This window comes from Poromitra crassiceps (assembly GCF_964638095.1).
Source record: "Poromitra crassiceps genome assembly, chromosome: 1".
Taxonomy (NCBI): Eukaryota; Metazoa; Chordata; class Actinopteri; order Beryciformes; family Melamphaidae; genus Poromitra; species Poromitra crassiceps.
Window position 1 is genome coordinate 28,386,515 of NC_139623.1, and position 25,084 is coordinate 28,411,598.

General features: G+C 41.6%; 1 protein-coding gene across 1 annotated transcript in view; it reads right to left on the minus strand.

Moving 5' to 3' along the window:
• Positions 1–843: 843 nt before the first annotated feature.
• LOC310782624 (plastin-3) overlaps positions 844–25,084 on the minus strand; it is a 46,897-nt gene continuing 22,656 nt past the window's right edge. The window contains exons 4-16 of the mRNA XM_083643308.1: positions 14,908–15,037; positions 14,564–14,696; positions 13,619–13,700; positions 13,370–13,535; positions 13,099–13,241; positions 6,257–6,352; positions 5,967–6,162; positions 4,096–4,174; positions 3,855–3,972; positions 3,626–3,759; positions 2,632–2,758; positions 2,304–2,428; positions 844–2,188 (exon numbers count right to left, since the gene is read on the minus strand). Coding sequence (XP_083499434.1) covers positions 2,056–2,188; positions 2,304–2,428; positions 2,632–2,758; positions 3,626–3,759; positions 3,855–3,972; positions 4,096–4,174; positions 5,967–6,162; positions 6,257–6,352; positions 13,099–13,241; positions 13,370–13,535; positions 13,619–13,700; positions 14,564–14,696; positions 14,908–15,037 — 1,662 coding nt within the window. The 3' untranslated portion in view covers positions 844–2,055. The remainder of the gene's footprint in view (positions 2,189–2,303; positions 2,429–2,631; positions 2,759–3,625; positions 3,760–3,854; positions 3,973–4,095; positions 4,175–5,966; positions 6,163–6,256; positions 6,353–13,098; positions 13,242–13,369; positions 13,536–13,618; positions 13,701–14,563; positions 14,697–14,907; positions 15,038–25,084) is intronic.

Consider the following 25,084-nt stretch of genomic DNA (forward strand, 5'->3'; position numbering starts at 1 on the left):
AAAAAATACTGCCTGCTGTCCTGATCTCCTCTGACAGGTCATTTCAGTGTCTAGAGGCCATGATGAAGACTTTTACATCCTGATCTCCTCTGACAGGTCCTTTCAGTGTCTAGAGGCCATGATGAAGACTTTTACATCCTGATCTCCTCTGACAGGTCATTTCAGTGTCTAGAGGCCATGATGAAGACTTTTACATCCTGATCTCCTCTGACAGGTCATTTCAGTGTCTAGAGGCCATGATGAAGACTTTTACATCCTGATCTCCTCTGACAGGTCATTTCAGTGTCTAGAGGCCATGATGAAGACTTTTACATCCTGATCTCCTCTGACAGGTCCTTTCAGTGTCTAGAGGCCATGATGAAGACTTTTACATCCTGATCTCCTCTGACAGGTCCTTTCAGTGTCTAGAGGCCATGATGAAGACTTTTACATCGGCAAATGACTGGCAAATGAGATGAGGCAGGCAAATTCTATAAAACCTGTCGACATTCAAAAACCTCTTTTCAAAGAACATTTGTTGAGACTAAAATTAGTTGGTAAAAGTCTAAAGATTACTTAGGAAGAAATGGTGTCACTGACAACTATGTGTTAATATTTAATAACATGTTACTCATATTATGTTTTGAATAGCATTTTTTCATTCAAAACTGTTCAGACAAATTTGAGAGATAAAATAGCACGTCATAACTAGACCAACTGATATGGATAGAGATATTTTGGATATTTTACATCATAACTTGGGTATGATGCGAATGTCAGATTACAGCCTACACAAGGTTTTGTGGTCCACTCCATCGCTATGAAAGATGTCTATTCCAAAAACTACAGAACACACAGTTTTCAATGTCATATTTATTGTTACATATAAAGCACTTAAGAGTAGACATGTGCACAAGACCAAACATAATTATTTGGCTGTTGTCATAGAATATCATGAAGCTACCTGGAATGGAGATACTGTTTATATTTGGTAATGTTGAATACAAAAGAAAAGAGAAAAACCTCAAAAGCGCAAATACATGTAGTCTTTGAGACAGGAAGGCACAGCAGAAGCCAGGAGAGTAAAGTCGGTCTGTTTGCTCATCCAGCATAACCGACAAATAACATACGTAAAGCCCAATACAACGAAGGCCAGACACCCCAAAACAGCATTTTACCTCACTTCATAATCCCAAGAAACAAACAAAGAATACAGATAGCACTTCAGGCTTGGTCATTACTATAGTTTGACCTTATGGCTTCTGCATATACATATGTGGGAGTTTATGATGCCAGTTATTAAGACATATAGGTACTTCATTAAGGGAGAGGGGATGTTCACACGAAAACATCCAAACCCCCCCAAATTTCTTCCATTTTGCCAGGCCTAGTGTAACCGAATGAATGTGAGTCCTTGTGAGTCCCGAGTAAGTTGGTTAAACTCACTCCCCCCGGCATAAAGGCCCGTTAATCAGCTCCGCCAAGGGAGCTAGCTCTCTTGGTGTAGTGGTTAGCGTGTGCGCTTTGGAAGCCGGAGGTCTGCGGTTGTTGCAACTACCATCAACACAATGCAGTTACACTAGCAATAATAATTCATAATTCATCAGTATGGTATCCAGGAATGTGTGTTGCTTTGTTAACATGATCAAGGATATAATTAACTTATCAGTCTGTCGGAGTAAAAATATGTAAACAACCTTGCAGCTGGAAATATGCATACGTACTTAAAAAGAAACAGCATTCTTATACATTAATAAAGAGTTTTGCATATTGAGAAGTAACATACCAAGTCGTCCTCTGTAACACAAGGCCAGTTGTCCTCTGTAACACAAGGCCCGTGTCTTTAGCAATTTAGTGTTGTGGGCTTACTTTAAATAAGAGGACAGCACATTTTTCTTCAGTAAACACCTCTATTAAGAGGTGGGGATACATGCTTTTCTTTTTTCTTGCAAACCATCACGTTATTCTCATTCAGAAACTGGTCTTCATTCCTTCAGCGGGGGGAGCCCTTTCCAAACGCTAATGGCTTGTGGTTGGGATTTTACTAAGTGCCACACTAACAACGCGGCCAGTCTCTTAGGCTCGCTTCATCCCCCGACCCATCAAGCAGGCAAACACCGTCATCACCATTTTGGGCTTGACCTCCACGAGGTCTTCTGGGAGAGCGTAGACACGCGCTCCAATCTTCCTCGCCATAGAGACGGCGTATCTAGGGAGGACAAAGGTGACTCATATCAGTGTTGTTCGAGCGGATTTCCCAATGTAACGGCAATACACAAGATCTTTTTCTTTTGCACTGTTGGTTTCGTCAGTGAATCTCTTACTTGGCATTTTCCAGCTTGTCTTCTTCAGAGAGGCTGCCCGTCTTGACGAGGTCGTAGGCGATGCTGCCGGGCTGGATGGCATCTATCAGGTCCACCACCGCCAAACTGCTGCTGATCTCCTTGTCCTGATGACGCAGCACACAAAGACTGACAATCCAACAAACGCTTGCCTAATTGGGTTTACTGGACTAACTAAGATACATAATGACACTTTGAGACTGACTGTATTGATTACATCATTCAATTGCCACCAACAGATAATTGTTGCCACGCAATCAGAAAGTAGTCATCACAGGTATCACAGGGTAGGAAGTGAAGTCCGGCCAACCTTAAAGCTGGAAATCTTGCTTCCTTTGCCAGCTTCGGACAGCGTGTTATTGACCCAGTTTACAATGATGTCGTCATTCGTTGCTTTCTGTCCATTTCCCAAATCCGCCAATACATTCAGGGTATACCTGAAAGAGTTGGGAAGAAGCACATTTATTATCCATATGCAGCAACAATCCAGTTAAATTATTATTTTACCGGTGTCAAAAACGCATCAACAACAACTCTATATATAAATATAGCATAAACCTCAATAGAAGAAAAAACTAAGACAAAACATCAGGGAAGGAACAAAATCATTTTTGGGGGGGCATCTTAAGAACATCACTCCAGTGTGGCCATTCCTTCCAGAAACCAAAAGAACACCAAATGCATTACTCATTACTAGACTTGTGTATTGCTGTGCTTTCTGGGCCAACCAAAAATTACAAAGCATCCAAAGTATAGTAATACCAATTTATAAATAGATGGTCCCTTTGCGACAGGAGGTGACATGATTTATGGGAATTGTGGTCTTAATTGTGACAAACAACGCACTAACTCCACTGGCATGAGACAGAGGCTACTAATTGTCTCAACCATCTTGTTTGTTTACAGTAATTACCTCCACCAAAGTTTGTTTGTCAGAAGGATTACGGAAAAACTACTGGGCCCATTTTCACGAAACTTGGTGGAAGGGTGTAGCATGGGCCAAGGAAGAACCTCATCCCACTCAACAAGCCTCACAAACAAGCAATTAGCCCTGGCAGATGCCTGTACTCTCTGAGTGCCCCCGAGTTATACCAAGGTATCACAAATATTTTGAGGGGGAGAAGGGGGTAAAACCTTCACCATGCAGGACCAGTGACAGTGCAAACATATGAGGCAAACTGTTTCCCTGTTTGCCTCATCTGTTTCACAGATCAAATGTATTGAAACACGGATTGCCATTTATCATCCATTTTCTTTATGTCTGTTTTATTCCACTCTGAAGCTACACTGAAGTAGTGTTTCACCTTCTCATCAGCTGCCACACCAAGGCGAGAGTCAGGGTGGCGTTGCCATCGTTCAGGTCCTGCCCGCCGATGCCAACAAGGGAGAACTTTGCTGTTGTTTTGCCCAATTCTACAGCATAGTTACAATTCTCCAACTATAGGGACACAAAACAAAAATAAGTGAAAAAATAAGTAATTTTACCCCTTGTGTTGAGGATTAAGAGGAATATCTTCTGTGACAATGGCTCACCTTTTTCATGTTGGTTCCAATCTTGGGGTACGGAGGCTTGTTGACCTTGTTGGTCCAATCAACAGGTACTTTAATCTTCTCATAAAGCTGTAGGATGACCACGGCATCTGCTAGGTCTCTAGAAGACACCACCAAGAACAATGTATTTGACTATCGTTAGCATCAAATAAATATGATTACACCTATTGTGACAAGTATATTTCAGTATGAAGCATGTTAGGGCTTTCTGTATGGGACGTACCCGTACAGATGATTGACATGTGGGTTTACTCCCAGGGAATTCATCCAGTTTCGGAATGTTCTCTCTTCTCGTGTCTCACCTAGACAGCAAAACATCAAGTGGTTTAGACCGCTACTTTGTAACATTGTAACCATGTAACGCACCCTCTGGCGGCCATTTTGGAGGTCTTCAGCTCTTGGTCAACAGTGCCTGTCAACTGTTGATCATGTTTCTAATCTAAACGTAGAATTTGGCTGTCTCAACAGAACCAAAGAAATGGTAATTTCTGTACCGTTTTTGATACCGATACATCAGACTGATTTTGTGTTTAGATAATGTCAGCTAAGCATCACTGTTTTGTTGTCAACACATTTTTATTTGCACACTTGCCAACATATCCAGTAGAGGTGAGCATTATTAGCGGCTAGTAGTTTTGCTTCTTTACATTAACATCGGTTTCTCTACTAATTTAGCCCTCTGGGTAGTTGGCTTGGTAACAAAAGTTAGTGTTGGAGTCGAAACCACCTAACCCGAGACCGAGACAAGACCAAGACCGAGGGTGGGCGAGACCAAGACCAAGACCAGACAAATGCGAGACCATTTTTAAGATGCAACCATTTAACCTTTAGACTATTGCTCTGCTAACAACAAAATAAACCATTACATGTATTTAGGAATTATAGTAAAATATAAATGGCTGTACAGTATAATACTCAGTGACAGAATGCAATCCTTTGATCTGAAACACTTTCATATCACTGACCTTCAGAAAGGCTCAACACAGTGGACAGAATGAAAAACACCTTATGACTTATGACTCCCCCCCTTTGTGGTTTGTCTCCAGCCACCTTGTTGACCTGTGTTGTCTTCCTTTGTGCATGAACGTGGCTGAGGGGAGTGGCTACAGCATTAGAAACTTTAAAACTACAAGGTTATTGGTTGCGATTGAAGGAGGGATTTTTACACCCAATCACAGTAAAAAAAATATATACAGAGGCAAGGAATGGTGTCACTGCAGTTGTGGTCTCGGCTGGTCTTGAAATAAAATTCCGAGTCCGGCTTGCCCGAGACCGAGACAAGACCGAGACCGATGGAGGGCGAGTCCGAGACGAGACCATCAAAATGTGGTCTCGAGTACTCCAACACTAACAAAAACAAAACCTAAATTTGGACACAAATCTACCTTATAACTTAAGAGTTTATTCACTAAAGTTCCTGGGACACTGTGGGCGCTGTGGTTGTGTCCCCCCCCATATCTTCAGTGCCTACTGCCCAGGTGGGGTATCTCGTTGTAAGGGCCTTTCTGTCTGTGTGGAGTTTGCATGTTCTCCCCGTGCTCCCCCAGGGGGGTTCCTCCGTATATAACCCCCCCCCCCCCCCCCCACTAAAAACATGCAGAAGATCAGATCGTCATCGTCATCCGACCAGTGACGACAACATCCGAAGTCGGTCCCCGGGCGCTGTACGAGAAAGCGACCACTGCTCCTGGCCTGCCCCAGGAGGAAAGGACAAAGCCAGGATGGGTTAAATGCAGAGGACAAATTTCACCGGCCACCGTCAGCATGTGTGTGTTGTGGCCCTCCGTGCATGTGTTGATGTGTGTTGTGTGACAATAAAAGACGGGCTGCCGTCTGAAAATCGTTTAAATCGTTTAGACGGGCTGCCGTCTGAAAATCGTTTCACCGAACTTATCTAGACACACCACAACAACTTGTTCATGTCTGTCTTTTTCTAGCCTGGTGGTTAAATAGCTAGACAGTTTATTCTCCAACATGAAGCCAGACTGGGAGATTTGTGACACAAATGCAAAGCCTCTATTGTAGAAGTTAACGGGCCAATCTGAAATGTGGGCAGAGTTTGAACTCCGCCTCCTCCTCCTCCTCTGTACCAACCTTCCAGCAGTCCCCAGTCAATGTCCTCATTCTCTGGTTTCGTTAGAGATGGATATTTGTTAAAGAGATTGGCCACAAAGGCAAGGTTGAGTTTGGGGTTTCCGCTGACCACGTCCGTTGGGGTGACGAACTGACGGCAGCCCAGCCTGTCAGCCTGCTGCAGCATGGCTTCTGCCCTCTTCACATCGTCTTTCTCCTGGAGAACACAGAGCACATGTTCAGCTCCTTCACAGCCACTCTCAATGTTCATGGCAGGTGTGTCTGTTTATGTTGTCTGCCAAAGCACTTACGCTGAAGCCTCCCATGTTAATGTCTATGCGTGGCTGGTCTTCCTCTGTGCCTTTTGGGGAGATTTGGTTCAGGAGGTGGAAATATGCCCTGGAGTCCTGGAGAACAGAAGGAAAACAAACAGACTAATCATTAGATTTCTGCCATTGAAGGAAGAAATTTCACTGGGAAACAAAATATGGAAGGCGGATGCCATTATCATCAGTATTTATGGGTCCCAGGAAACATACTGTACATATGTGACGTTCCAATGATCCAAAAGCAAAAATAATAATGCGATGGCTTGCTTTTCCCCACATTTGTTTGAAAGGCTCCATATTTAGCAGCCACGGCAGCGGGGCTGCTATTGTTTTCACCTTGTGACTGTGTGTGTCATCAAAGCAAAAATGTTGTCCTGGAGACACCTATTGTAGCGGGAACTACCACAGAAGCCGCTTTGAGTACTTTGCCAGGTGTGTGCGTCTGTCTGTCTGTCTGTCTGTGTGTGTGTGTGTGTGTGGACAGATTTTGTGAATGTGACGGCATCAAAACCGTGCAAGATGCAGCCACGAAACTTTACAGGTGTGTAGTTGACATCAAAATGAAGACCAAGTTCGAAAATGGGCATGATCTGAGCAAGGGGGCCGCCACCCCACAGTGGCCCCCCCACTTTACGCCCCTGGCCCACATTCGTTTTCAGTGTCACAGCTGGTGTGATCCCATAGCAAGATGGTCCCTAGTATAGGAATTAATTTTCTCCATTTCTATACATACCATAAAATACCAATTATTAGCCCGGGCGTTAATTGACAAAATATGTAGCCAGACCCCGCGTCAATATGGGACCTGCGGCAGTTTGGGACCTGCTTTAATTATTTTTGTACAAAAATATTGCTCAGCAAAGATTGTAAATACGGTAGTATGAAATTGTTTATTTAAACCATTTATTTTAATGAGTTGGCTACAGCCCCCCACACGATTGCTTGTCTATGGGGAGAGCCGCGCCTCCCTCTCAGCGCAGCAGAGCACATTGCATGCCAGTTCTGGCCTGTACATGAAATCAAATAAAATTTGAGCTGAACTGTGACCTACCGGTATTTACCACTAAACTTTCTCCGCTGAAGGTGAGAGAACATGATCATCATGTGAGCAGATTATTTGTTGCATGCGCTGCCTCCTCCGCTGGCTGCATGCGCTGCCTCCTCCGCTGCAGTGTGCGGTGAAATACCAATTAGAAGCCGACTTCTATGCCCGCTGGCAGGGAAACATACCATAGGCACATTTCTCAAAAGAATTATTACACCAGAGATGTCGGTTTTAGTGTATAAAAATCTTCAGGAAATGCCTACACAATTTTCAGAATCATCAGATGTTGACGGAAAATGAATTTTGATCAGCAAGTTTCGTGCATGTGTTTTTTTTCCTCGTTGTTCCCGTTTCCTCGTTGTTCGTCTTCTTCATCCGATTTTTTTTCTTCGTTGTGTTTGGGAGATGCATTCAACAGGATGTCGCAAAGGTAAAAAGAAAACATTGAAAAAACTAACCGTGCGTCAAATTGGGACCTGCTTTTATGTACAAAATATGTATCCAGACCCCGCTTATATATGGGACCCGCGGCAATTTGGAAGTCGGCTTCTAATTGGTATTTTACGGTATATGATCAAAGATGTTTAAATGAAGACTTTGATTTTGTCTGAGTTGTTGAATTTAAACATATTTCAATAATCCACTTTTTTTTACAGGCAGTTTCAGACTAACTTCAGTCAACGCATCACAACTGGAATTGTGATCAGTTTGCAGCATTTGAGCTGGAAAACCTCTACTCAGCAGGTTGTTCATTTGAATTAAAGGAACTGGTGATGTCAGCAAGAATGTTGTCTGCTCTGCTTGTGAGGACTTGTCTTCAAATTGATTCAATTTAACAAATCCAATACAGTTATCTTTTTGCATTACGAGAGGCTCCCTTCCCTACTTTGATTATTTGTTTTGCCTCCAGAACAATGACGTTTTGAAAATGTCACCTGTCCAGGAGTTACAGTACACAACTTGGGAGCAACTTTCAGTGTGCAAAGTCAGTTTTGCCATTTGTGTGTTTGTGTACTGACATTTATTATATATATTATATATATATATATATTTATATGTGTCACCTTAATTGATATATATATATATAGCATTCATTAATACACAGGACAAGATGTTACTATCCCTTGTGCCAAAATCCAGGGTAAAACACATTTAGAAGCCCAATCCAGATTAAAAACAAGCTAACAAAACAAGCTAACAAACAATATACAAATCACCAGTTACCTACCCTAGCCAACAGCAGTATGAAGCATGTCATTGGAGTTCTCCAGTGGGCACCTTCCTTCACCGATGTTTCATTAAGTTAGGCCCACGACACCTCAAGAAAGCTTAATGGTGTAATCCAGCATCCTGGAAACACCCCCCTCCATGCTACCACCGCACAACTCCATTTCACCTCACCATCTATTGCCTTCCATCAACCTAGTCTTAGCTTTTAGCCTAGCTATCCAGGTCTGTTCCATATCTTCATGAACACTACATTTTTCTTTATGGTGTATGAAGATTCCGGTACTACAAATTGAATTCAATTTGTATTTAATAACTAAACTAACTATGACACTATATTCAGAAACAAATCTTGAATTGAAAAACGACTAAGTAAAAGTAGAAGAAGTAAACATTCTCGACTTTTACTTAATTATTTGAAAATGTCCTTGTTGAATATGAATCAGGATGAATTTATGAATGGAGGAAGCTTTACTCAAAACATCCAAAAGTTGGTGAATTCCTACATATCTATGAAAAAAATATCTGTTTTAGAAATATCAAAGTATTTGATAAAACAGCTACAAATCAAACTGCCTACCAGTCAATAAGGACCAGAAAGATAGATATTATTGTCCTGATTGAGGAAATTTAAAGCTGAGCAAAGAAAAAGCAAAGCAAACAAAGCAAAGTATGACGATACAATCCAGAGGGGAAAAAAGGGCAGCCCAAACTGTAGCATGGCAGGGAACAATCGATTGCAATACCATTTGGTATTGTCCAGATTAACATTGTTGCAGATCAGAGATGTGTGGTAGACTCAGAGGAGGGTAAAGCACAGCTGACAGGGTTTTCAAGATCCTCTGCTATTAAGAGTGCTTTGCATTTGGACTTTTGTATGCATGAACAGCCGTTGTGCTCAGCTTCAGGAACTTCTCTCCACTCTTGTCTCCAGTGCAATCTCAGTTCTCCCATGTTTTTATATATGGTCACATTAGTATGAAAGAAAAGGTACTTCAAGAAACCTTTGGATATTCTTTTAACCGACGCTGAAATACAAGCACAACAATGACGCATTTAACACATTTGTTTCAGATTTGAGTGTTTATAACTTCAGCAGCATTTTCTGAGTACCAAAACTTTTTGTTGCAAAAAAAGTGAATAATTTTGCTTTACTTGCTAGCCGACAAACATTAGTTAATCAAAAACAGTTTCTTATATTCTGACTATTAATAACAAGTTCATATTGAACTTCATTGAACAGGTCGCACTTGAAAATGAGATCTAGGTCTCAAGGTGATTCACCTGTATAAATAAAGGTTAAATAAAAATAAATAAATAAATAAATATAATTATTGTGAAACATTTTACATAAGAGTTGGGTTTGCCAATAGTAGCAAGAGAGGGGCGCTATGCTTTCAGTCTTTTGCAGTTTTTTTGTGCCAACACAAGCTGCAGTCACCCTACATAAGCCCTCGTTCACACAGCATGCCGAAGCAACGCACAACCGAAGCTGTACCTACGCTGTACCCACAAGTTTCATTTATAGTCCAGGCAAAGTAACTCATTTTGGAACCAAAAAACAAACTAATTGTAAAAGAATTTTTTGCAGCTTAGATCATTTCTATGAGGTGTCCAGAACAACATACTAAAAGTCCTAAGAAATCCTAGTTGAGGAAATATGTTTAATTCTCATCAATCCAAGATGTGTGCCAGTAAGGCCAGACAACAATACACCCCAATGGGGCTATTTTTTTCCTTTACTCCTATCAAAATAAAACTTTATACAATGAAAGTATCCATGAAAAGTAACATTTTTTGTATTACAAGTTTCTTTGAAAATGAATTTGAATATGCAAATGAGCTATACACTAATCGAATATAGGCTATACCCAAAATATACCCGCATAGGAGTAAACGAAAAAATGAAGCCTATCACAACCAAACCTCACACAGTTAAAGTATACATGAAAAGGAACTTTTTTGTTTTACAAGTTTCTTGGAAAAATCTATTTTAAATATGCAAATGAGCTCAACACTAGGCCTAATTGACTTGTCCAATAAGCCATAAAGTCACAAGTAAAACATGGGCCAAATAACTAACACATTCATGTCTATTCAGTAAGTTAACCTATGCATAAACAAGATACATTTGAAGTCACTTGCCACACTTACCTGGGTCACTTGCCACAAAAAGACTTACATTGACCTTAAGAATTGATTGCACAATCTTGCCTCCAGTTGCTTTCTAAATTATTATTTTTTATTTTCGAACAAGCCTAACCCAATGACATGACAGAAAGTCAGAATAGCCATCTTAGTCATTAGTAACGTGGTGAGATTACATTTTGGGCTGGTAGATTTACAAATAATTGGTATTGTTGGTAAGATTACGAGATAACAGGCAGAAGTCACTTTTTTTTTCTTTTCTTTTTTCCCCCCGATTTTTTTATCCCATTTTATTCCCCATTAGTGCTCACTTGATTTCTCAATCCTGGTTGCTACTCCATCCTCTGCCGATCTGGGGAGAGCCGAGACTGGCTCCATGCTTCCTCCGAGACATGGGCAGTTAGCCAGCCGCTTCTTTTCACCTGACAGAGGAAGCTTCACCGGTAGGACATAGCACGTGGGAGGTTCACGCTATTCCAACCAGTTCCCCTCCCTCTGAACAGGCGCCCTTAACGACCAGAGGAGGAACCACATTAGCAACCAGGATATTGCATGTTTTTCTGAAGGGGGTTCCTATATGAAGGAAACCCCCGGGAGGCACGGGGAGAACATGCAAACTCCACACAGAAAGGCCCTTTTGCCGACCCCACCCGGGCAGTGGGCACTCGAGGACATGCGGACGGGCACGCATTCCTTCAGCGTTCACCTCGTCCCCAGGTGGGAATCGAACCCACGACCTTCGAGCTGTGAGGCGATAGTGCTTACCACTGCACCACCGTACCTCCCTAATGGCAGAAGTCATTCTTACCAACTAAACGATTCACTCTCACACAGAAGACAGATGAAAAACCAGATAGACACACTTTCCAGACATTCCAGCTCTTTAAATAATTTTGCCAGACACCAAAACTGCTTCTCTTTTTGTAGTAAGCAAGTATTTCAGACCAGGCGGGCCACACATCAGACTTCCACCGTTTGTAAAGTAGCTTTGCAGTGTTATGAGAAGCTAGCAACAGCAATATCTAGGCTAGAAACCCAATCGGAACATTTTAAGTTACCAACTCCTTTCTAACTAGACATTTTACTGTAGACACATTTTGCTTAAGGTCAAAACTACTTTTCATCTTGAAGTAGCATCGCATTGCCTTTTTGTGGCAAGTGACCCAGGTAAGTGTGGCAAGTGACTTCAAATTTATCTTGTTTATGCATAGGTTAACTTACTGAATAGACATGAATGTGTTAGTTATTTGGCCCCTGTTTTACTTGTGACTTTATGGCTTATTGGACAAGTCAATTAGGCCTAGTGGTGAGCTCATTTGCATATTTAAAATAGATTTTTCCAAGAAACTTGTAAAACAAAAAAGTTCCTTTTCATGTATACTTTCACTGTGTGAGGTTTTATTGTGATAGGCTTCATTTTTTCCTTTACTCCTGGGTAGCCTATATTCGATTAGTGTATAGCTCATTTGCATATTCAAATTCATTTTCAAAGAAACTTGTAATACAAAAAATGTTACTTTTCATGGATACTTTCATTGTATAAAGTTTTATTTTGATAGGAGTAAAGGAAAAAAATTGCCCCATTGGGGTGTATTGTTGTCTGGCCTTATTTGCACACATCTTGGATTGATGAGAATTAAACATATTTCCTCAACTAGGATTTCTTAGGACTTTTAGTATGTTGTTCTGGACACCTCATAGAAATGATCTAAGCTGCAAAAAATTATTTTACAATTAGTTTGTCGTAAAACGCTACTTTGCCTGGACTATTAGGCGTCCTTGTTAACAGGCGAAGCCGTTCACACCACCCGCACGCGTGCCACGCTCACGCCGTGCCGAAGCACGGCGTGTGGGCGGGTTCAAGGCGTGAGAGTAGGCGCTGAGAGGAGCTGAGAGGAAAAGAGAAGGCGTCGTGTGTGTGAACAACAAGGCGTACGTTCAGCTTGTGCCTACTTCAAGCTTCAGTTCTGCTTACGTTCGGCGTCCTGTGTGAATGTAGGCTAAGTCTGCACAGTGACAGTTGTGTCGAGAAGCCACAGAATCAGTTAGAAAGAGCATTTAATGGGTTTTACAACAATGGAAAATGATGGCATGATAGCAAAAATCTTTGAACCAAAAGTTAGAAAATGTCTAGCCACAAGCTAGAGCAGAGCCACAAGCATTTACTAGAGGCTAAACCTCCAGCAGAGAAAGAAAGTTTATTCGGATTTATCAGAATAGCGTTTAGTTTTTATTTTTCTTCAAATCTAGAGTAGTTTTCACACCAGCAGCTGGTGTGTGCATGCACACGGTGCATTGCATTGATTGCATTGCGTTTTTACCAAGATATAAATACCGGTAGACTTCATTTCTTATTCCTACACAAGGAAACATGTCCATGACAACTAATAGCAAGCAGGCCCACCTTGATGTCTGAGCTGAAGTTGTTGATCTTCTGCCAGCCGGCGTTCTCCAGGTGGAAGTTGGCCCAGCGCAAAAGCAGTTCTTCTGGAGACAGCTTCATCAGGTCCTCCAGGGTTTCCCCGTCTCTCAGCAAGGCTGCCAGTGCTGGGGAGGGGAGTGTTGATGATCAGCTACACCATCAAAAGTGACTTAACAGATCAGGAAATCCTAGAGGTAAGAAAACCTCATCACATGCAATGTTATCTAATGGACATCATAACTGTGCCTCACACCTTCGTTCCTGCTGAGCTCTATGTCAGCAAACAGGCCGATCTTGATGATCTGCCATAGCAGGCCCAGCACCAGATGGGGCTTCCCCTCCTTCAGGTCTAGAGCCCCGATGTTTACCACATGGCAGCCAATGGCAGAGGCAGAGTTCAGAGCCAGGTTCAGATTCTCCTGTAAGAAACAAAGCATCAGCAGCTGGTGGAAGACTTGCATAAAAGTAAGAAAGACGGTCCTCCCATATATTCAACACTGACCTGTATTGTGAACGGTGTCAGCTTTTTCTTATTTATTGTCCTCTCATCAATAGTGTCTGGCACGGACAGGTTGATCATTTTGCTGTGTAATCAAAGAAAAACAAACACCAAAGGTTCATGATCTGACACTGCATCCCATTGTGGCGATTTGGGATAGATGGCAACCTGGATGTTCATGGTTTTCAATACAGAAGTGTGTCGCAGGAAGTGCCACCTACCGCACCTGCAGATGGCAACAAAAACGTCCCTCATTTTTGCCTCCTACTATGACGGTGAAGACAAACCAAAAATCTGGCAAAAAATGATTTATGAATGCCTGTTCTTTTTGTCCAAATGAAAATATTGATTAAGCCAACCTTCTTCTAACTCAGTGGTTCTCAAACTTTTTCCACATCAAGGACCCCTAAACTGACACAAATTAGACCATGGACCCCCTTTTGATAGGATTTTGTCCCTGGGTCCCCCATCTGATAAGATGTTTGCTTTTAGATTACAGAAAGTGTATGAAACTCAAGACAAAAATAGTCATACATTCTGTCATTGTGTTACTTGGATGGAATTATAGCGAAAATAAATTAAACCAGCTTTTTGCTGGGGACCCTCTGGAACCCCCACAAGGACCCCTGGGGGTCACTGGACCCCACTTTGAGAACCACTGTTCTAACTGACCATTTCAGGTTCAGAAAAACTTTTCTGGGAGAAAAACATGTACTGCCAAATGTTGGTGTAGCTGAGCCATTCCAACTTTGTACTTGGCTTCCTATTCATTTATGTTTTAACTGACATCCAGTGATGATGACCGACCGGCATGGCTTTTATTTTTTAGGCCACAACGTGTTGCGAGATGGTGGTATTTGACATTTATACAGACAGCTCCCGTCAGGTGAGTAGCTAGGAGAGGAAGGTAGTCATGTTGTCTGCTTGAAGAGCAAACAGATGTCTCACCAGAGTACGACACCGTCTCCCACAGCCTTGAAGAGAGAGTCTGTTTCGGGGTTCATGGGCAGGACATGTGTGCAGTCAGGGTCTTTTTCCAGAGCCGAGTTGATCCAGTTCACAAAAGCAAATCGCTCCTCCTCTGTAGAGATTAACACATTTACACATCAGTTCAAGAGAAAGGGAAATGACAATAAGTCATATTGTCCATTATGCTTTCTCTACAGTGGAACTGTCACAGTAAATGGAGGATCTCTGTCTCAACTGTGCAAGGTACAAAGTCTAGTGTTTACAACAGACATTAGCAGTGGGTGCAGAGTGGACAGAGATGATGGACTCTTTGTGCATCTTACCAGAGAAGGAGTGTTGCGTCCCTTCACTGGACTGCTCAGATGTTCCCCCAATGGCCAGGATGCCTTCTTTTCTGTTGATGGCCTTGCGGAAACTTTTCGCAATTTCACTACTTTTCAGCTCTTGGAAGATCTGTAAAAAAAGAATTTCATAATAGTATTCAGGGACCAAATACCATGATGCTGCGAAAGCCCTTGTTGACAGATGCTCATTGGTTGGGGGTAAATTCACACAGATTTTTTTCTGAAACTTTGTTGTTTTTGTTTTGGGAATTTTAATCAAGGCATTCATGTTCCAGACAGTAAAGAGTGACAGATGAGAGAGAGGTGATAAAATGCAACCACACCTCTATTCAAGGTGAGAGAGCCTTGTACCTGTCGCACTGAATTGACAAATAAACTCCCTATCATAAACATTTAAGTCTTCCAAAAGGTAAATCTTCAAAAGCATAGTGTAGCTGCTCATGTCATATCAGTGAAAAAGGACAAAAAAAATCAACTTGGTAAACTGACTTAATCAATAACCTGACGTTCACTTCATTATTGTATAGCTGCTGGGTATTGTGGAAATCAATACTCATACCATTTCCACTTTAAAAACCATGGCCCAATTTCTCATACAGGATTTACAAAACAATGCAAACTACGACAATTAAATGGAAATCAATACAATAGAAATTAAATTTTTGAGGGAATATCACTGAGCTGTATAAGCTGACAAATTCATAGGTTTGCCAAATCAGTTAATGAATTTTATACATTTTACAAACAATTGTTAATCGGTAGTTTGCGCTAATTTCATTTTATGGGGTTGAAAAAAAATAATAGTGTCGCCCGATGCCACTCGCTCACAGCAGCTGCCTCACTATTTGCTTACAGTGCTTTTGCATTGTCAGCATCGAATAGAAGTCTCGACTAGAAAATTAAAACCATAATATTTTTTTACCCCGAAATCACTGAGGGAGGACCACCAACCCGTCCACGTCTTGGTTAAGGTGCTGGAAAAACAACTACAGAATCCACAATGAAAGAAGGGCTTTCCGCACACTTAAATTTGCACTAAAATTCACATTTATTGTGAGCTTTCGGTCAGCAAGACCTTCATCAGAGCATACAGAACAAACAATGACAGGCAGGCTAACAACATGTCATCCTGGTCTACAGCATAACACTCATATCAAAATCCTCATTAAGACCAGTGGGTTCTAAAGCATTTAAAGTATCAATCCAGAAAAGCTCTAAAACCATTCTAAAACACTGGCCTATTTTGACCTCTGACCCAGCAGTGGCTCAGCATTTTAAAGATCCTCCTCTTTTTGTTCACAGAAGAGGTCCAAACCTGCGAAACAAGCTGGTGCGAGCTAATATTAAGACAAGCCCAAAACAGACTCTTTTAGCTCCTCTGAAGGATGGGAGTTATCCATGTGGTCATTGTGCCCAGTGTCACAACACATGGAGGACTCCGGTTTTTAGACATCCCAGATCAGGCAAAAGCTTCCCTGTCAAGGGTTTTATCACATGTAGTACAGAAAATGTCATCTATCTATTAAAATGTCCATATGATAAAATGTATGCAAGTAAAACAACACGTATGCTGAAACAAAGGATTAGTGAACACAAGAGCTCCATCAGACGAAATGATATTAATTATCCTGTAGCTCGTCACTTTAATTTGTGTTCTCATCCTATTTCTTCTTTACGTTTTCATGGCATTGAACATATTGAACTGCCAAGAGGGGGAGATATAGATAGGAGATTATGCCAAAGAGCTTTTCTGGATTGATACTTTAAATGCTTTAGAACCCACTAGTCTTAATGAAGATTTTGATATGAGTGTTATGCTGTAGATCAGGATGTTCTCTGTTCTTGTCTGTTCCCTCTTCTTTTCTTTTTTGTGTAGAGCAGGAGGTCTATGACAATGACGGCTGCAGCCTGAAACCCTCCCACAGCTCCCTGCTCGATTTTTCATCTTACTTTGATAAACATTTGAAGGTATTTTTTATACCTGTGATATTTGTTTTTGTGGCACTTAACTGTAATATGATTTTTTCTGTTTTTCTGTATTCCCTTTCAGTTAGTTTGGTAGGTCCCTTCAGTAGGACTCACAGCCTACACCTGGAAAACTACAATCCCCAGAAGGTGTTGCTTCTAGCTGAGTGTGCACAGGTGTTCTGCATACTGCTGATGATTAGAGCAGGAGTGACATGTTGTTAGCCTGCCTGTCATTGTTTGTTCTGTATGCTCTGATGAAGGTCTTGCTGACCGAAAGCTCACAATAAATGTGAATTTTAGTGCAAATTTAAGTGTGCGGAAAGCCCTTCTTTCATTGTGTACCCTGAAATCACTAACAGAATCCTTCTTTCTATGTGTAGATTTTGTTGATGTGCATTTCTTCAACTTTATTACAAAATTACTTTACTTTAGTTATTCGGATACTGGTAAATTAATTAGTAATTTAATTAGTTATTTTGGACATATTTAATTAATTCATATTAGTGTTTCACTCTGGTGCTGCTCCTCTCTCACTCTGCTCCACACACAGACCGTCTATAGCTACAAGTTTATTTTAGTCATCAATTGTGCAAAGATTAGGTATGTATAGAGTCCTTGGCCTTTTGTGTAAAAGCCTCAATCATCTCCTCTCCTTTTAGCACTGTTTGCATGTCTCATCGTCTTAACGAGCTCTCGTCAACCTGTCATGACAACCGAGGCCACTAGGCAGACACAGCAGAACATCTCCTTTCCATCAGGATGGAAACACAAAACTGACTGTGATTAGGAGCGCTGACAAAACATTTTGAAAATCAACTAAAACACTCCAAAATATTGACAATTATATGACTTTTCCCCAAATTTAGCAGTTATTTACATCGTATTATTCAAATAGTGAAAGTTGAATTAATTATTATCATTTACTCCATCTAATTTATAGAGTTTGATCACAAATAAAATTTATTCATAAATAACAAATAAGAGGGGTCCAGGATGAAGGTGGCTTGATCTTATTACCGAATAAACAAATCAATTTGTATTTTACGCTCACACTTCATTTGAGTGTTGTCAGCCTATGATTGAATTGTATTAACACGTTCACTGCCAATGGCGAGTTGACTCGTCAAAAAAATTCCAACGGTTCACTGCCAATGACGAGTTGAGACGTCAAAAAAATTTTTTTTTTTTTTTTGACGGTGCTACGTGGATCAATGCCCCCCACGTCTCCTATAAAAATATTGGAGCGACCGAACGTGTACAACCCATTCCACCGACCCACTAAGTGGCGACAGTGCTCTCCATTCTAGAGGAAGGCAAGCAAAAAGCAGTGTCAGGAAGCCATTCTCATGAAAATGGATTGGCGAAAACGCTTTCGCGCTTGGGAGCTGGCGGTGGGGTTTTGCAAATTTGCATAATAGATTACGGGTGGAACACACTTTGAAACACGTAGCATAAATAAGACCAGAATCGCAAAAGCTTCATCAAAGCTCTCAGAACCCCAAGAAACGAGCGAGCCCATCCATCCAGACTTGCCCAGCGGCCGCCAGGCAGACAGGCAGGCAGGCACAGCAGCAGCAAAGCAGTGAGCTGGTGACGCGAGGTTACAGCAGCAGCAGCAACGAGCTTGTGACACACTCGCTGCAGCCAAGAAGAACACACACGGAGGGAGGAGTTTGAAGGAAAGGGGTGTTTCCTGCTGTTATGGAGGAAATTACTGTTCAAAACTATTGTTTAGATGTCTGACGTCTTACTGATGCCAAAAATGAATGGTTAAAGTGACTGTTCTATCGAATTTCACAAAAAGCCGTTTATCTCAGAATAAATTTACAGATGCTGAAACCATGCTGTATTCAACTGCTAATGCTTACATAACTACTAACTCTACAAACTAACTCTTTTAGACAGAGAAAGCACACATTCTATTAGTTCTTTTGAGATATTGTGTGTTCACAAAATCCTAACAGAAACGAATCCTCGGCTCTTGAAAGATGAGCCAGAATCCTCAAAAAAACCCTCTGGCATAAGCTAAGTACAGTTTTGAAAAACGGCTGGCAGTGAATGTGTTAAAAACAAATGTGTCCTCAATTTCTACATTCTACGTTGAGTGATTTCTACTGAGACTGCGAATTAACTATGACAGCACTGCATGTGTGCCAGTGTGTCACTGCATTTATCAAGTGAAGTGGGCGCCTCCCATCACATTAGACCCAGGACAGCTCAGCGAATTCTAGTCTGGGCACCTTTTACTCCGCTTTTTGTCATGGGGGCGTAAACCAAGGAAACGGGAAACAATACCGGAAATAAGTCTGCCAAAAAACGTATTTGTTGCAGTTAGCTTGACGCGGCGAGGTTACGTTAGCTAGAGCCTGATAAAAAGAACAACACAAGTTGTATAGTAGCGTTAGCACATTTTTCTAGTAGTCACTGCCAAGGAAGGTTTCTGGAGAGCTAAAGACAATGGAGTACTCGCCATGTGAAATATTATGATTAATGTCCATGTCTTTCCCAACACCGGCAGCAGAGCAGAGATGCCTTTGGATTTCAACTGTTGTAATTGATCCTCCATTCTCAATAACAGCGGACAGACAACTATAACTATTCCATCAACTGGCCATTTGTTTGAAAAGTAAAGCTTCTGTATTGGCTTAAAATATGTGATATTGTGAATCCGCAATGTTTCTACAAGAACTTCTAATAAAAAACTTTGTTCGATACGTCCATATTTTGTTAATGACTGATGAGTCTCGTGTTGAGGCTAGTTGTTTGCCGTTTTATTTTCTTATTCGTTGTGTCTGTCCGCTGCTTGTTTCCTGTCTAGGGCGGGCTCTAGGCCGGAAACAGGCCGAGTGACAAAATCCCTTCTAAACGGAGGCCAGGCTCTTTCTCACCGTGAAGAGCCTGGTGACGCGAGGTTAGCGAATTCAGACACAATCCGTCGAGACGTATTGTAGTCCGGCTGTAGTTCGTCAGGGTGGGCGATCTCACTTCACCCCCCCTTTCTGCCTTCTCCCCTTCAAAACAAGCAAGTGTGTGAGCGAACCTGGAAAAGACGAGTGCTGAAGCAGGCAGGCTTTCATTGACTAACCCGGATGATTTTTATTGAGAAGAGAACAGATATACAGCTGCAATTTTTTGAGAGAGAAGAGAAGAGAAGAGAAGAGTGAAACAGAGCAGAGCTGTGTGTGTGTGTGTGGGGCGTTTAGATTGGCCAGCGGAGCGTGACGTAGGGCTGCATCCCCCAAAAGTTGGATGGCCCTGAGCTCTCTCGTCGTACGACCTCTGCGTGTTTTTCACGCATATCCCTGCATTGCCCACTGCGGGAGCCTGTCGGACTACCCCCATAGAGACACTGCGTAACGCGTCATCATTCAGAAGCCACGCCCAAGACGGGGGAAAACAGAAAGCCCCCCTCCAATCCTGGCGTTCTCCTATGTCACGTGCATGGTTGCGTGTTGCACAAAAAGATCGTATATACAGAAGATGAACACTCCAACTTACTTCCTTGACAGCTAGATCCACATTTTTCTTCTCGCCAATTACCAATGGCTTCCTTGTTTTGCTCAGGAGTACAAAAATAACTGGCGATTTTTTACATTTGTTGTGTGCGCAGCCCACCACACAACAGCTTTTAGCTATGTTTAATTCAAGGAAAATGACACTGGTGTGTGGAAATGGACGGAGCTTTTCCCCGTGATGGGCGTGGCCTATTTCATGCAGTGTCTCTATTGACTATGAATGGAACGTGGAAGGGGGGGGGGGGGGGGGGGCAATACTTTACTAATACTTCGCAGAAAATTATGTTTTGTACAAGAATAGACGCGGGCTAATGTCTTCTTTGCAAAAAAAAGGCTGTTAACCCCGCATTTAACCCCGTAACGTTAGTCGGTGTCGGGCTTTGCAGAAAGCTCTCAGCTTCTCAGCAAGCGCTGAGAATGCAGCGCTGTGCTCGAGCTGCGTGTCGGGCTTTGCAGAAAGCTCTCAGCTTCTCAGCAAGCGCCAGGATTGGCCAATGTCAACTTCAGTCTCCAGAACGATCCAATCAAATCACCCGCACGTCTATCTTCTTGCTAGAGGTCCCGCCTTACAGTAGTGTTTCAACTGACTCTATCAGAATGCCATGCCAGTCGGACTTATAGTATTATTATTATTATTATTATTATATTATCATACTTGGAAACAGTTCGGAAAAAAGCTCGAGCTGCGTGTGTTGTGGCATATATCCCGCTGATCAGCTGTTATCCCACGAGGCCGCAGGCCGAGTGGGATAACAACTGCTCTCATGCTCTCATGCTATATTGCTTAAATATATATATATATATTTAGAACACGGCTCTCTCGAATACTCGATTCTGATTGGTCAATCAACAATATTCACCGGTCATTATTTCTCGACAACCGACCGCTGCTCTGCCACACCTGGATTAATCAGTTGGTAAGAGCTTTTTGTCAGCAAGACACTACTAATTAGGCCAACCAGTTGCAGCTGTGGTGTCTTGTGTGCCAATTACGAATGAAACCGCTTTGTGTTGAAAACGCTATTAAAAAATCTATTTGAATAATTATTTTTGTCAGATTATTGAATGATTTAGTTGTAGGCCGTGTTCTAAGCGGGATAATGTATACTGAGCCGGTGATTACTGGAAATAATGACCTTCAGGTGAATATTAAGCCCTCCGCTGCGCGTCGGGCTAAATCATTCACCTGTCGGTCATTATTTCCACAGTAATCACCGGCTCAGTATACATTATCCCTTACTTAGAACACGGCTCTCTTGAATACTCGATTCTGATTGGTCAATCAACAAGATTCACCGGTCATTATTTCTCGACAACCGACCGCTGCTCTGCCACACCTGGATTAATCAGTTGATAAGAGCTTTTTGTCAGCAAGACACTACTAATTAGGCCAACCAGTTGCAGCTGTGGTGTCTTGTGTGCCAATTATGAATGAAACCGCTTTGTCGTTGAAAACGCTATTAAAAAATCTATTTTAATAATTATTTTTGTCAGATTATTGAATGATTTAGTTGTAGGCCGTGTTCTAAGCGGGATAATGGATAGTGAGCCGGTGATTACTGGAAATAATGACCTTCAGGTGAATGATTAAGCAATATCAATATCAATATCACCTGTCGGTCATTATTTCGCCAGTAATCACCGGCTCACTATCCATTATCCCTTACATATATACATATATATATATATATATATATATTATAGATGGGATCGTTAACGCCGTTAACGGCTGCGTTAACGCGAGACTCTTAACGCGTGATAAAAAAATTATCGCCGTTAAAAAAATTATCGCCGTTAACTCATTCTCTGCCAGGGTCATTTCGGTCTGTGTGCTCCCAGTGCCAGGATTTTGAGAATATTTCCTGATCTTCCAGGACCCACAGAATATTCTGTGCTAGGAATAAAATTACACAACATATCTCACAATAAAGCAGAGACTCTCTTCTTACCCCTTGTAAAAAACTGAAACTCTCCCATGTTTCCTTGTTTAGTTACAAGCAGTGGAAGTTAGCTTGTTTTCACTAAAAATGCCCTCCTTCGGACAGAAATATGAGATAAAGAGGTTTTTAGTGAAGGACACCATTTCAAGCAGAACTCTCTTTTGAGCCTTTTATTTTTTGCCTCAGTGACACATCAGACATATACAGTATTTGTTTTCCCAAATAAATAAAAAATAAATAAAAAATAAGATAATGTATTTTACAGTTGCCATGTGGATTTTTAGCTTAGCTTGATAAAAGCATAAACAAATGGAACGAACCCTTATGTGGTCACACTCACACACTCTCTCTCTCTCTCTCTCACACACACACACACACACACACACACACACACACACACACAGGAATAACGAGTGCTGTAACGTTACCTGCTGTCACGTTACCTCTCATAACTAACGTTAGCACAGAAGATCACACAATAGCTACGTTAGTGCTGTAAACTTTGAAATGTTTATGTGACACATGTTTCGCCTTGGTTGCTGGGGACGGGTGTGTGACGCGGTTTGACGTATCCATGTGATTCCCCCTCCCTTGAGTGTGACAGAACTCTCCCTTGAGAGGGAGAGCTGGCAAGAGGAAACGCTGTGAAGGGGAGCCTTCGTCGCCATGGCGCTCCGTCGTGGAGCAATAACAAAAACGCTGGCGTCTTCCTCGCCATCGTCGCCAGCCGAGAACTCTGGATCGGACTCTGTTTCGACCACAGGCTCCACCCATAAATACTAAACTAGCGGGTTCCTTTTATCAGTTTGACTTGAAACAATGTCACAGGCTGGGAAAGTGTCTGATGTAATGTAAACAGCCAAAACATGAAAGTACGTCCGAGTACGTCTTTGGCACAGAACGCCATTGTTAAAAGTACGTCCGGGTACGTCTTTGGCAGAGAATGAGTTAATCTATTTTTTATTATTATTATTATTATTTTTTTTTAACCTTTATTTACCCAGGCAAGCAAGTAAGAACAATTTATTATATACAAAAGCAGCCTGAGAAAAAGCAAGGGCCTTTTGGGGGAAGGGGGTGGGAGGCTGAAATAAAAACAAGGTTGTCTGGTAGCAGGGTCCACTTATATTGAGCAGGCCATGATGATTATCACTTTAGAATGGAACAGGTATGTAAGCGCGGACATTTATGTCTGCCTCCCCCATCCTGGCTGCTGTGGGGGGGCGTGAACAACCGAACCTGCTCTCTTCTTACCTTTAAATGCCTACTGGCTATTCAAGTTGAATTGAATAAACATAAACCTGTTCACAAGGACTTACTTCTAGTCATTATTTATGTTGCACACACATATTTTGAATGGCTTCGACAGACTTCAAATGACGCATTTTAATCTAGATTAATCTAGATTAATGACCAGGATTAATCTAGATTAATCTAGATTAAAAAAAAATAATCTATTCCCATCTCCAATATATATATATATATATGGATTGCAAAGAGCAGCGGGAGATAAAGCAGGAGAGCAAACAGAGCAGGCTATCTGCAGCACGGAGGTATGTTACATCGCTAATTCATGTTCGCTATATTATATAATAACCATAATGAGCCGCTGTGTGTCAGAAAATAAGCTTTTGACTAGACATAAATACAATCATTTCAGATGCCCCGTTTTCAGGTTGCAGTTCAAACTGATTATCGTTTCTGCTGATGCTAATCAAACCGAAGTTTTAAACATCATATTTAAAGCTGGAAATAAGGTCCAGGGTGTAAAAAATCAGAAATCCTTTTTAATCACATTAGTAATGTTGCATGTGCATCCTGAATATAGTTTGTTACAATATCATTAGCTCAAATGCTAACATTAAACAGTATGTGGATGGACAATTCTAACACCATTAGCGCCATGTTCTGGGATGTACAGTTAAACAAAAACACAAATTTGGATGGTCTAACCTAGTTGGTTAGTTAGTGGAATATTGAAGCTTCGCCCAAAAACGTCCGCCTTGCAAAAAAAAAAAAAAAAATGTAGGGACATGTCCCTAGCCAAACCTACGCCCATGCCTACAGCTATGTGGTGTGAGTTTGAATGTGTTTTAACATAAGGACACAAAGTGCGAGTTGTTTCATACAAAACGCTGCTCTGACAATACATATTCTATGTTAATGAGTGTGATACTTCCTGACTGAGCCTGCGATTATCTTTGCTTCATCAGTGACCTCAGCCCTGCAGACCTTGGCATAGTGTGCGACCACAATAAGCTATTCAGCCATGACTTGTTTAAATAGCACACCACCACAAACAAACGCAAGGTCACAGGCTGCCAGCTCACACTTTTTTGTGCACTCTAGGTAGAAGAGATAACCACAACATAGAATCATGGCCTTGCACAGAGGATAAGGATTTCCCCTCAATTCTGCAAGTTTAGCAAGATGCTGATTTTTGTATTCAGCTTCATGGCTACAGAGGAAGTGATTTGTTCTAAGTTTTCAAAGTCTGAGACTGTGGGCCTCCCCCCAGACAAAGCTTGGAAAAAGGTGCCCCCCTCGCTCAATTCCTGGATGCCTATGGGATCATGATTATGTTATTTGACCCCATAGACACTCAATAATTGAGCCAACGACTGATATTGCTGTTTGACATACTTCAGACTACACCAAATATAAAAAATGTCTGTCTGAAGGCATTTTCCTGAATGGGAACGTGGGAAAAACTGTCAAAATTCCCCAAAACTA